The 14,318-nt window shown below is 45.8% G+C and overlaps 1 protein-coding gene across 1 annotated transcript in view; it reads left to right on the plus strand.

The window, feature by feature from the left end:
• The window catches only part of LOC115165300 (dnaJ homolog subfamily C member 5-like), a 32,027-nt gene that overhangs the window by 15,051 nt on the left and 2,658 nt on the right, over nt 1-14,318 (plus strand). Inside the window, exons 2-4 of the mRNA XM_029718340.1 lie at nt 316-509; nt 2,990-3,203; nt 11,699-11,870. Of these exons, the coding sequence (XP_029574200.1) occupies nt 397-509; nt 2,990-3,203; nt 11,699-11,870 (499 nt within the window). The 5' untranslated portion in view covers nt 316-396. The remainder of the gene's footprint in view (nt 1-315; nt 510-2,989; nt 3,204-11,698; nt 11,871-14,318) is intronic.

Consider the following 14,318-nt stretch of genomic DNA (forward strand, 5'->3'; position numbering starts at 1 on the left):
TGAAGGTCCCCAAGAACACAGTGGCCTCCATTCTTAAATGGAAGAAGTTTAGAACCACCAAGACTCTTCCTAGAGCTGGCCGCCCGGCTAACTGCCCAAATACAGGTGTGCTAAGCTTGTAGCGTCATACCCAAGAAGACTCGAGGCTGTAATCGCTGCCAAAGGTGCTTCAACAAAGTACTGAGTAAAGAGTCTGAATACTTATGTAAATGTAATATTTCAGTTTTTTAATTATTTTTATTAATTAGCAAACCTCTCTCCCTTCTCTTCCCCCCTCTCTCTCTCCTCTCTTTTCTCTCTCTCCTCCTCTCTTAGACTGGTGAGGCTGTGAGCGAACAAGGGAGTGAGTGTGTGTGTGTGTGTGAGACAGACTGACAGACAGAGGGAGTGGTTGTCATGGCAGCCGAGGCGCAGAGACAGCGTTCTCTTTCTACATCAGGAGACTCGCTCTACCTGGTCCTGGGGATCGACAAGAACGCCTCACCAGAGGACATCAAGAAGTCCTACAGGTAACACTGTACACTATACACTACACCAGGACACCTTAACTCTACCTGGTCCTGGGGGTCGACAAGAACGCCTCACCAGAGGACATCAGGAAGTCCTACAGGTAACACTATACACTATACACTACACCTTAACTCTACCTGGTCACGACACCTTAGCTCTACCTGGTCCTGGGGATCGACAAGAACGCCTCACCAGAGGACATTAAGAAGTCCTACAGGGCAGATGTACTACATATTTATTATTTTTTTTTTATTTTACCCCATTTTCTCCCCAATATCGTTGTATCCAATTGGTAGTTAGTCTTGTCTAATCGCTGCAACTCCCGTACGGACTCGGGAGAGGCGAAGGTCGAGAGCCGTGTGTCCTCCGAAACACGACCCAACCAAGCCGCACTGCTTCTTGACACAATGCCCACTTAACCCGGAAGCCAGCCGCACCAATGTGTCGGAGGAAACACCGTACACCTGGCAACCATGTCAGCATGCACTGCTCCTGGCCTGCCACAGGAGTCGCTAGTGCGCGATGGGACAAGGGCATCCTTGCCGGCCAAACCCTCCCCTAACCCGGACGATGCTGGGTCAATTGTGCGCCGCCCCATGGGTCTCCTGGTCGTGGCCGGCTGCGACAGAGCCTGGACTCGAACCCAGAATCTCTAGTGGCACAGATAGCACTGCGATGCAGTGTCTTAGACCACTGCACCACAGTGTACTACATACGGTGCATTTGGAAAGTATTCAGACCCCTTGACTTTTTCCACATTTTATTACGTTACAGCCTTATTCTAAAATGGATTAAATAAATGTTTTTCCTCCTCAATCTACACACAATACCCCATAATGACAAAGCAAAAACAGGTTTTTAGAAGTGTTTGCACATTTATTAAAAATAATGAACAGAAATACCTTATTTACATAAGTATTCAGACCCTTTGCTGAAATTGAGCTCAGGTGCATCCAGTTTCTATTGATCATCCTTGAGATGTTTCTACAACTTGATTGGTGTCCACCTGTGGTAAATTCAATTGATTTGACATGATTTTGAAAGGCACACACCTGTCTATATAAGGTCCCACAGTTGAAAGTGCATGTCAGAGCAATAACCAAGCCATGAGGTCGAATGAATTGTCCGTAGAGCTCCAGGACAGGATTGTGTTGAGGCACAGATGTGGGGAAGGGTACCAAAAAATGTCTGTAGCATTGAAGGTCCCCAAAAACACAGTGGCCTCCATCATTCTTAAATGGAAGAAGTTTGGAACCTCCAAGACTCTTCCTAGAACTGGCCGTCCGGCCAAACTGAGCAATCGGGGGAGAAGGGCCTTCGTCATGGAGGTGACCAAGAACCTGCTGGTCGCTCTGACAGAGCTCCAGAGTTCCTCTGTGGAGCTGGAAAGTACAGAGAGATCCTTGATGAAAACCTGCTCCAGAGCGCTCAGGACCTCAGACTGGGGCGAAGGTTTACCTTCCAACAGGACAACAACCCTAAGCACACAGCCAAGACAACGCAGGAGTGGCTTCGGGACAAGTTTCTGAATGTCCTTGAGTGGCCCAGCCAGAGCCTGGACCCGATCTAACAACTCTGGAGAGACCTGAAAATACCTGTGCAGGGACGCTGCCCATCGAACCTGACAGAGCTTGAGAGGATCTGCAGAGAAGAATGGGAGAAACAGTTTTTATAAATTAGAAAAAATGTATGGGGTTTGTGTAGCTTGATGAGGGGGAAAACAACATTTTTATCCGTTTTAGAATAAGGCTGTAACGTAACAAAATGTGGAAAAAGTCACTGTATTACTGTGTAGTACATATTAGTGTACTACATAGGCGTATTCTACTGTACTATCTCCTCCGTCCAGGTGAAAGCCAGCCTAATAATGAGCTCCTTCCACCATGTTCTCCATCAGTAGAAGTAATGAGGAGGAAGCCAGGGCAGATTTTGAAGTAATTGATATAGAGCCTCTCTCTTCCTCTTGGGTGTCATCTCAGCTGTATTGGAGGAGCCAGTTGTAGACACTAAATCACACTCCTGAATCCCACCAGGCAGAACCTCAACGGTGGCAGTCATAAAGTAATTGTCTGACTAATGTAGCAGACTGCTGGGTTTGTGGTCTAGAAGCTAATTTGATGTAGCTAATGCGACCATGAGGAGGGAGTGACTTCCTGTTAATCACTGTTCACTATGAGACACTGTCCACTAGACTTCCTGTTATCACTGTCCACTAGACTTCCTGTTATCACTGTTCACTAGACTTCCTGTTATCACTGTTCACTAGACTTCCTGTTATCACTGTCCACTAGACTTCCTGTTATCACTGTCCACTAGAGGGCAACAGAGATGTGGTGCATGAGGGCTGAACATTGAAATAGGGGACAGAAGTGATTGGTTTACGTTTGACTTTGGCTGAAACACGCTAAATTCTATTCGTTTCATCATTCTGTCATTGTCTCTCTCATAACCACACCCTCTCTGTTCTCCGTCCAATCAGGAAACTGGCTCTGAAGTTCCACCCAGACAAGAACCCAGACAACCCCGAGGCTGCTGATAAGTTTAAGGAAATCAACAACGCCCACTCCATCCTGAACGACTGCACCAAGAGGAACATCTACGACAAGTACGGATCCCTGGGACTGTACGTGGCCGAGCAGTTTGGAGAGGAGAACGTCAACACCTACTTTGTCCTCTCCTCCTGGTGGGCCAAGGTAAGACAACGTGTGTGTGTGTGGTGGTGGGGGGGGCGTTGTGTGTGTGTGTGTGTGTGTGTGTGTGGTGGGGGGGGGGGGCGTTGTGTGTGTGTGTGTGGTGGTGGGGGGGGGCGTTGTGTGTGTGTGTGTGTGTGGTGGTGGGGGGGGGGGCGTTGTGTGTGTGTGTGTGTGGTGGGGGGGTTGTGTGTGAGGTGGGGGGGTGTGTGTGTGTGTGTGTGTGTGTGTGGTGGGGGGGTTGTGTGTGTGGTGGGGTGTGTGTGTGTGTGTGTGGTGGGGGGTTGTGTGTGTGTGTGTGTGTAGTGGGGGGGATTGTGTGTGGTGGTGGGGGGGGGGGGGGGGGCGTTGTGTGTGTGTGTGTGTGTGTGTGTGTGTGTGTGGTGGGGGGGTGTGTGTGTGTGGTGGGGGGGTGTGTGTGTGTGGTGGGGGGGTTGTGTGTGTGGTGGGGGGGTTGTGTGTGAGTGTGGTGGGGGGGGTTGTGTGTGTGTGTAGTGGGGGGGGATTGTGTGTGGGGGGGGGGGGGGCGTTGTGTGTGTGTGTGTGTGCCTCTGTCAAGAAGATGGAATCAGTGAGGGGTCGTCTGGGCTAGTTAGACCCTCAGCTTAGACAGCCAAATGATAACCCCACGTCCATCACTACATTTACTGGGGTTATGATCAGTCCCTGGTAAATGTAGTGATGGACGTGGGGGTATGATTAGTCCCTGGTAAATGTAGTGATGGACGTGGGGGTATGATTAGTCCCCTGGTAAATGTAGTGATGGACGTGGACTTATGATTAGTCCCTGGTAAATGTAGTGATGGACGTGGACTTATGATTAGTCCCCTGGTAAATGTAGTGATGGACGTGGGGTTATGATTAGTCCCTGGTAAATGTAGTGATGGACGTGGACTTATGATTAGTCCCTGGTAAATGTAGTGATGGACGTGGACTTATGATTAGTCCCCTGGTAAATGTAGTGATGGACGTGGACTTCTGATTAGTCCCTGGTAAATGTAGTGATGGACGTGGACTTATGATTAGTCCCCTGGTAAATGTAGTGATGGACGTGGGGGTTATGATTAGTCCCCGGGTAAATGTAGTGATGAACGTGGACTTATGATTAGTCCCCTGGTAAATGTAGTGATGGACGTGGGGGTTATGATTAGTCCCCTGGTAAATGTAGTGATGGACGTGGGGTTATGATTAGTCCCTGGTAAATGTAGTGATGGACGTGGACTTATGATTAGTCCCTGGTAAATGTAGTGATGGACGTGGACTTATGATTAGTCCCCTGGTAAATGTAGTGATGGACGTGGACTTCTGATTAGTCCCTGGTAAATGTAGTGATGGACGTGGACTTATGATTAGTCCCCTGGTAAATGTAGTGATGGACGTGGGGGTTATGATTAGTCCCCTGGTAAATGTAGTGGTGGACTTATGATTAGTCCCCGGTAAATGTAGTGATGGACGTGGACTTCTGATTAGTCCCTGGTAAATGTAGTGATGGACGTGGACTTATGATTAGTCCCCTGGTAAATGTAGTGATGGACGTGGGGGTTATGATTAGTCCCCGGGTAAATGTAGTGATGAACGTGGACTTATGATTAGTCCCCTGGTAAATGTAGTGATGGACGTGGGGTTATGATTAGTCCCCTGGTAAATGTAGTGATGGACGTGGACTTATGATTAGTCCCCTGATAAATGTAGTGATGGACGTGGACTTATGATTAGTCCCCTGGTAAATGTAGTGATGGACGTGGACTTATGATTAGTCCCCTGGTAAATGTAGTGATGGACGTGGACTTATGATTAGTCCCCTGGTAAATGTAGTGATGGACGTGGACTTATGATTAGTCCCCTGGTAAATGTAGTGATGGACGTGGACTTATGATTAGTCCCCTGGTAAATGTAGTGATGGACGTGGGGTTATGATTAGTCCCCGGTAAATGTAGTGATGGACGTGGGGTTATGATTAGTCCCTGGTAAATGTAGTGATGGACGTGGGGTTATGATTAGTCCCCTGGTAAATGTAGTGATGGACGTGGGGGTATGATTAGTCCCCTGGTAAATGTAGTGATGGACGTGGGGGTATGATTAGTCCCTGGTAAATGTAGTGATGGACGTGGGGGTATGATTAGTCCCCTGGTAAATGTAGTGATGGACGTGGACTTATGATTAGTCCCTGGTAAATGTAGTGATGGACGTGGACTTATGATTAGTCCCCTGGTAAATGTAGTGATGGACGTGGGGTTATGATTAGTCCCTGGTAAATGTAGTGATGGACGTGGACTTATGATTAGTCCCTGGTAAATGTAGTGATGGACGTGGACTTATGATTAGTCCCCTGGTAAATGTAGTGATGGACGTGGACTTCTGATTAGTCCCTGGTAAATGTAGTGATGGACGTGGACTTATGATTAGTCCCCTGGTAAATGTAGTGATGGACGTGGGGGTTATGATTAGTCCCCGGGTAAATGTAGTGATGAACGTGGACTTATGATTAGTCCCCTGGTAAATGTAGTGATGGACGTGGGGGTTATGATTAGTCCCCTGGTAAATGTAGTGATGGACGTGGGGTTATGATTAGTCCCTGGTAAATGTAGTGATGGACGTGGACTTATGATTAGTCCCTGGTAAATGTAGTGATGGACGTGGACTTATGATTAGTCCCCTGGTAAATGTAGTGATGGACGTGGACTTCTGATTAGTCCCTGGTAAATGTAGTGATGGACGTGGACTTATGATTAGTCCCCTGGTAAATGTAGTGATGGACGTGGGGGTTATGATTAGTCCCCTGGTAAATGTAGTGGTGGACTTATGATTAGTCCCCGGTAAATGTAGTGATGGACGTGGACTTCTGATTAGTCCCTGGTAAATGTAGTGATGGACGTGGACTTATGATTAGTCCCCTGGTAAATGTAGTGATGGACGTGGGGGTTATGATTAGTCCCCGGGTAAATGTAGTGATGAACGTGGACTTATGATTAGTCCCCTGGTAAATGTAGTGATGGACGTGGGGTTATGATTAGTCCCCTGGTAAATGTAGTGATGGACGTGGACTTATGATTAGTCCCCTGATAAATGTAGTGATGGACGTGGACTTATGATTAGTCCCCTGGTAAATGTAGTGATGGACGTGGACTTATGATTAGTCCCCTGGTAAATGTAGTGATGGACGTGGACTTATGATTAGTCCCCTGGTAAATGTAGTGATGGACGTGGACTTATGATTAGTCCCCTGGTAAATGTAGTGATGGACGTGGACTTATGATTAGTCCCCTGGTAAATGTAGTGATGGACGTGGGGTTATGATTAGTCCCCGGTAAATGTAGTGATGGACGTGGGGTTATGATTAGTCCCTGGTAAATGTAGTGATGGACGTGGGGTTATGATTAGTCCCCTGGTAAATGTAGTGATGGACGTGGGGGTTATGATTAGTCCCTGGTAAATGTAGTGATGGACGTGGACTTATGATTAGTCCCCTGGTAAATGTAGTGATGGACGTGGACTTATGATTAGTCCCCTGGTAAATGTAGTGATGGACGTGGGGTTATGATTAGTCCCCGGTAAATGTAGTGATGGACGTGGGGTTATGATTAGTCCCCTGGTAAATGTAGTGATGGACGTGGGGTTATGATCAGTCCCTGGTAAATGTAGTGATGGACGTGGGGGTTATGATTAGTCCCCTGGTAAATGTAGTGATGGACGTGGGGTTATGATCAGTCCCTGGTAAATGTAGTGATGGACGTGGACTTATGATTAGTCCCCTGGTAAATGTAGTGATGGACGTGGGGTTATGATTAGTCCCCGGGTAAATGTAGTGATGGACGTGGACTTCTGATTAGTCCCTGGTAAATGTAGTGATGGACTGGGGGTTATGATTAGTCCCCGGGTAAATGTAGTGATGAACGTGGACTTATGATTAGTCCCCTGGTAAATGTAGTGATGGACGTGGGGTTATGATTAGTCCCCTGGTAAATGTAGTGATGGACGTGGGGTTATGATTAGTCCCCTGGTAAATGTAGTGATGGACGTGGACTTATGATTAGTCCCCTGATAAATGTAGTGATGGACGTGGACTTATGATTAGTCCCCTGGTAAATGTAGTGATGGACGTGGACTTATGATTAGTCCCCTGGTAAATGTAGTGATGGACGTGGACTTATGATTAGTCCCCTGGTAAATGTAGTGATGGACGTGGACTTATGATTAGTCCCCTGGTAAATGTAGTGATGGACGTGGACTTATGATTAGTCCCCTGGTAAATGTAGTGATGGACGTGGGGTTATGATTAGTCCCCGGTAAATGTAGTGATGGACGTGGACTTATGATTAGTCCCCTGGTAAATGTAGTGATGGACGTGGGGTTATGATTAGTCCCTGGTAAATGTAGTGATGGACGTGGGGGTTATGATTAGTCCCTGGTAAATGTAGTGATGGACGTGGGGTTATGATTAGTCCCCTGGTAAATGTAGTGATGGACGTGGGGTTATGATTAGTCCCCTGGTAAATGTAGTGATGGACGTGGGGGTTATGATTAGTCCCTGGTAAATGTAGTGATGGACGTGGGGGTTATGATTAGTCCCTGGTAAATGTAGTGATGGACGTGGGGGTTATGATTAGTCCCTGGTAAATGTAGTGATGGACGTGGGGGTTATGATTAGTCCCTGGTAAATGTAGTGATGGACGTGGGGGTTATGATTAGTCCCTGGTAAATGTAGTGATGGACGTGGGGTTATGATTAGTCCCCTGGTAAATGTAGTGATGGACGTGGGGTTATGATTAGTCCCCTGGTTAATGTAGTGATGGACGTGGACTTATGATTAGTCCCCTGGTAAATGTAGTGATGGACGTGGGGTTATGATTAGTCCCTGGTAAATGTAGTGATGGACGTGGACTTCTGATTAGTCCCCTGGTAAATGTAGTGATGGACGTGGGGGTTATGATTAGTCCCCTGGTAAATGTAGTGATGGACGTGGACTTATGATTAGTCCCTGGTAAATGTAGTGATGGACGTGGACTTCTGATTAGTCCCCTGGTAAATGTAGTGATGGACGTGGGGTTATGATTAGTCCCCTGGTAAATGTAGTGATGGACGTGGACTTCTGATTAGTCCCTGGTAAATGTAGTGATGGACGTGGGGTTATGATTAGTCCCCGGGTAAATGTAGTGATGGACGTGGACTTATGATTAGTCCCCTGGTAAATGTAGTGATGGACGTGGACTTATGATTAGTCCCCTGGTAAATGTAGTGATGGACGTGGACTTCTGATTAGTCCCTGGTAAATGTAGTGATGGACGTGGGGTTATGATTAGTCCCTGGGTAAATGTAGTGATGGACGTGGACTTATGATTAGTCCCCTGGTAAATGTAGTGATGGACGTGGGGTTATGATTAGTCCCCTGGTAAATGTAGTGATGGACGTGGGGGTTATGATTAGTCCCTGGTAAATGTAGTGATGGACGTGGGGTTATGATTAGTCCCTGGTAAATGTAGTGATGGACGTGGGGTTATGATTAGTCCCCTGGTAAATGTAGTGATGGACGTGGGGGTTATGATTAGTCCCTGGTAAATGTAGTGATGGACGTGGACTTCTGATTAGTCCCCTGGTAAATGTAGTGATGGACGTGGGGGTTATGATTAGTCCCCTGGTAAATGTAGTGATGGACGTGGACTTATGATTAGTCCCTGGTAAATGTAGTGATGGACGTGGACTTCTGATTAGTCCCCTGGTAAATGTAGTGATGGACGTGGGGTTATGATTAGTCCCCTGGTAAATGTAGTGATGGACGTGGACTTATGATTAGTCCCCTGGTAAATGTAGTGATGGACGTGGACTTCTGATTAGTCCCTGGTAAATGTAGTGATGGACGTGGGGTTATGATTAGTCCCCGGGTAAATGTAGTGATGGACGTGGACTTATGATTAGTCCCCTGGTAAATGTAGTGATGGACGTGGACTTATGATTAGTCCCCTGGTAAATGTAGTGATGGACGTGGACTTCTGATTAGTCCCTGGTAAATGTAGTGATGGACGTGGGGTTATGATTAGTCCCTGGGTAAATGTAGTGATGGACGTGGACTTATGATTAGTCCCCTGGTAAATGTAGTGATGGACGTGGACTTATGATTAGTCCCCTGGTAAATGTAGTGATGGACGTGGACTTATGATTAGTCCCCTGGTAAATGTAGTGATGGACGTGGACTTCTGATTAGTCCCCGGGTAAATGTAGTGATGGACGTGGGGGTTATGATTAGTCCCCTGGTAAATGTAGTGATGGACGTGGGGGTTATGATTAGTCCCCTGGTAAATGTAGTGATGGACGTGGACTTATGATTAGTCCCCTGGTAAATGTAGTGCTGGACGTGGGGTTATGATTAGTCCCCGGTAAATGTAGTGATGGACGTGGGGGTTATGATTAGTCCCCTGGTAAATGTAGTGATGGACGTGGGGTTATGATTAGTCCCTGGTAAATGTAGTGATGGACGTGGGGGTTATGATTAGTCCCTGGTAAATGTAGTGATGGACGTGGACTTATGATTAGTCCCCTGGTAAATGTAGTGATGGACGTGGACTTATGATTAGTCCCCTGGTAAATGTAGTGATGGACGTGGGGTTATGATTAGTCCCTGGTAAATGTAGTGCTGGACGTGGGGTTATGATTAGTCCCCTGGTAAATGTAGTGATGGACGTGGACTTATGATTAGTCCCTGGTAAATGTAGTGATGGACGTGGACTTATGATTAGTCCCCTGGTAAATGTAGTGATGGACGTGGACTTATGATTAGTCCCCTGGTAAATGTAGTGATGGACGTGGGGTTATGATTAGTCCCCTGGTAAATGTAGTGATGGACGTGGACTTATGATTAGTCCCCTGGTAAATGTAGTGATGGACGTGGACTTATGATTAGTCCCCTGGTAAATGTAGTGCTGGACGTGGGGTTATGATTAGTCCCTGGTAAATGTAGTGATGGACGTGGACTTATGATTAGTCCCCTGGTAAATGTAGTGCTGGACGTGGACTTATGATTAGTCCCTGGTAAATGTAGTGATGGACGTGGACTTATGATTAGTCCCCTGGTAAATGTAGTGATGGACGTGGGGTTATGATTAGTCCCTGGTAAATGTAGTGATGGACGTGGACTTATGATTAGTCCCCTGGTAAATGTAGTGCTGGACGTGGGGTTATGATTAGTCCCTGGTAAATGTAGTGATGGACGTGGACTTATGATTAGTCCCCTGGTAAATGTAGTGATGGACGTGGGGGTTATGATTAGTCCCCTGGTAAATGTAGTGATGGACGTGGGGTTATGATTAGTCCCCTGGTAAATGTAGTGATGGACGTGGACTTATGATTAGTCCCCTGGTAAATGTAGTGATGGACGTGGACTTATGATTAGTCCCTGGTAAATGTAGTGATGGACGTGGGTGTTATGATCAGTCCCTTGGTAAATGTAGTGCTGGACGTGGGGTTATGATTAGTCCCCTGGTAAATGTAGTGATGGACGTGGACTTATGATTAGTCCCTGGTAAATGTAGTGATGGACGTGGACTTATGATTAGTCCCCTGGTAAATGTAGTGATGGACGTGGACTTATGATTAGTCCCTGGTAAATGTAGTGATGGACGTGGGGTTATGATTAGTCCCTGGTAAATGTAGTGATGGACGTGGGGTTATGATTAGTCCCCTGGTAAATGTAGTGATGGACGTGGACTTATGATTAGTCCCCTGGTAAATGTAGTGATGGACGTGGGGGTTATGATTAGTCCCCTGGTAAATGTAGTGATGGACGTGGGGGTTATGATTAGTCCCCTGGTAAATGTAGTGATGGACGTGGGTGTTATGATCAGTCCCCTGGTAAATGTAGTGATGGACGTGGGGGTTATGATTAGTCCCCTGGTAAATGTAGTGATGGACGTGGGGTTATGATTAGTCCCCTGGTAAATGTAGTGATGGACGTGGGGTTATGATTAGTCCCCTGGTAAATGTAGTGATGGACGTGGGGGTTATGATTAGTCCCCTGGTAAATGTAGTGATGGACGTGGGGTTATGATTAGTCCCCTGGTAAATGTAGTGATGGACGTGGGGGTTATGATTAGTCCCCTGGTAAATGTAGTGATGGACGTGGGGTTATGATTAGTCCCCTGGTAAATGTAGTGATGGACGTGGACTTATGATTAGTCCCCTGGTAAATGTAGTGATGGACGTGGGGTTATGATTAGTCCCCTGGTAAATGTAGTGATGGACGTGGACTTATGATTAGTCCCTGGTAAATGTAGTGATGGATGTGGACTTCTGATTAGTCCCCTGGTAAATGTAGTGATGGACGTGGGGTTATGATTAGTCCCCTGGTAAATGTAGTGATGGACGTGGACTTATGATTAGTCCCTGGTAAATGTAGTGATGGACGTGGGGTTATGATTAGTAAATTTCACCCCTCAAGATCAAATTAAACAAGTCATGAGTTTGTGTGCGTCACCTCCTCTCTCCCTGACGGTCTCCTCTCTCTACAGGGCCTGTTCATATTCTGTGGCCTGGCGACTGGCTGCTACTTCTGCTGCTGTCTGTGCTGCTGCTGTAACTGCTGCTGTGGGAAGTGTAAACCGCGGCCGCCCATGGACCAGGAACCTGAGTTCTACATCTCCCCTGAAGACCTGGAGGCACAGATGCAGTCTGACGAGAGAGGTGAGGAGTTTAATCAATCAATCAATAGAACTAGAGGTAAGAGAGATGAAAAGTTTAATCAATCAATCTGTTTTAAGTAGAGTGGATTTCCACTTGGTTAAATGAAGGGAAGACCGATAGAGAGGATTTGATCCCAGGTAGAGAACTGGTCAGTCCTCTGGTCTTTATAACAGTTTAACTGGTCAGTCCTCTGTACCTGGTCTTTATAACAGTTTAACTGGTCAGTCCTCTGTGTCTGGTCTTTATAACAGTTTAACTGGTCAGTCCAACCTGTGTCTGTGGTAACAGAAATTGTATTTTAATTCCATAATTTTGCATTTGTATTAGATGATTGCATTTGAATTTGTAATACAGAAGTTGATTTATTGACTTAAATATTGAAATACAAATTACATTTATTGAGACCGAATCGAGTAAATATTGCAATGTTTTAAAATTTGTTTTCATTGAAAATTCAATATATATACACTGCTCAAAAAAATAAAGGGAACACTTAAACAACACAATGTAACTCCAAGTCAATCACACTTCTGTGAAATCAAACTGTCCACTTAGGAAGCAACACTGATTGACAATAAATGTCACATGCTGTTGTGCAAATGGAATAGACAACAGGTGGAAATTATAGGCAATTAGCAAGACACCCCCAATAAAGGAGTGGTTCTGCAGGTGGTGACCACAGACCACTTCTCAGTTCCTATGCTTCCTGGCAGATGTTTTGGTCACTTTTGAATGCTGGCGGTGCTTTCACTCTAGTGGTAGCATGAGACGGAGTCTACAACCCACACAAGTGGCTCAGGTAGTGCAGCTCATCCAGGATGGCACATCAATGCGAGCTGTGGCAAGAAGGTTTGCTGTGTCTGTCAGCGTAGTGTCCAGAGCATGGAGGCGCTAGACCTCATGTGGCTGGAGTGTGTCAGCAGTTCCTGCAAGAGGAAGGCATTGATGCTATGGACTGGCCCGCCCGTTCCCCAGACCTGAATCCAATTGAGCACATCTGGGACATCATGTCTCGCTCCATCCATCAATACCACGTTGCACCACAGACTGTCCAGGAGTTGGCGGATGCTTTAGTCCAGGTCTGGGAGGAGATCCCTCAGGAGACCATCCGCCACCTCATCAGGAGCATGCCCAGGCGTTGTAGGGAGGTCATACAGGCACGTGGAGGCCACACACACTACTGAGCCTCATTTTGACTTGTTTTAAGGACATTACATCAAAGTTGGATCAGCCTGTAGTGTGGTTTTCCACTTTAATTTTGAGTGTGACTCCAAATCCAGACATCCATGAGTTGATAAATTGGATTTCCATTGATTATTTTTGTGTGATTTTGTTGTCAGCACATTCAACTATGTAAAGAAAAAAGTATTTAATAAGATTATTTCTTTCATTCAGATCTAGGATGTGTTGTTTAAGTGTTCCCTTTATTTTTTTGAGCAGTATATATTCAATTTCAATATGGTAGATTGTGATCATCGTAGATGGGAACAGGAAGCACCTCCATGTTCCAGAGACTCTTTGCTTTCAGGAATGGGGGTTATAACAGTTTATAGCCAAAACAGTTCAAATGCTAGAGCCAAATTCAAAGGAAGAAAATTAATTCAACATGCCAAATTGGCTTCAGAGCCCGCCAGAAGCTTCTGCTTACCACAGTGAGCTTTTAATTGTATGAAATCGAAGTTTATTTGTCACTTGCGCCGAATACAACAGGTGTAGACCTCACAGTGAAATGCTGAATACAACAGGTGTAGATCTTACAGTGAAATGCTGAATACAACAGGTGTAGATCTTACAATGAAATGCTGAATACAACAGGTGTAGATCTTACAGTGAAATGCTGAATACAACAGGTGTAGTAGACCTTACAGTGAAATGCTGAATTCAACAGGTGTAGGTAGACCTTACAGTGAAATGCTGAATATAACAGGTGTAGTAGACCTTACAGTGAAATGCTGAATACAACAGGTGTAGTAGACCTTACAGTGAAATGCTGAATACAACAGGTGTAGTAGACCTTACAGTGAAATGCTGAATACAACAGGTGTAGTAGACCTTACAGTGAAATGCCGAATACAACAGGTGTAGTAGACCTCACAGTGAAATGCTGAATACAACAGGTGTAGTAGACCTCACAGTGAAATGCTGAATACAACAGGTGTAGACCTTACAGTGAAATGCTGAATACAACAGGTGTAGACCTTACAGTGAAATGCTGAATACAACAGGTGTAGTAGACCTCACAGTGAAATGCTGAATACAACAGGTGTAGTAGACCTTACAGTGAAATGCTGAATACAACAGGTGTAGTAGACCTTACAGAGAAATGCTGAATACAACAGGTGTAGTAGACCTTACAGTGAAATGCTGAATACAACAGGTGTAGTAGACCTCACAGTGAAATGCTGAATACAACAGGTGTAGTAGACCTTACAGTGAAATGCTGAATAC

The sequence above is a fragment of the Salmo trutta genome, chromosome 28 (assembly GCF_901001165.1).
Source record: "Salmo trutta chromosome 28, fSalTru1.1, whole genome shotgun sequence".
NCBI classification, from domain to species: Eukaryota; Metazoa; Chordata; class Actinopteri; order Salmoniformes; family Salmonidae; genus Salmo; species Salmo trutta.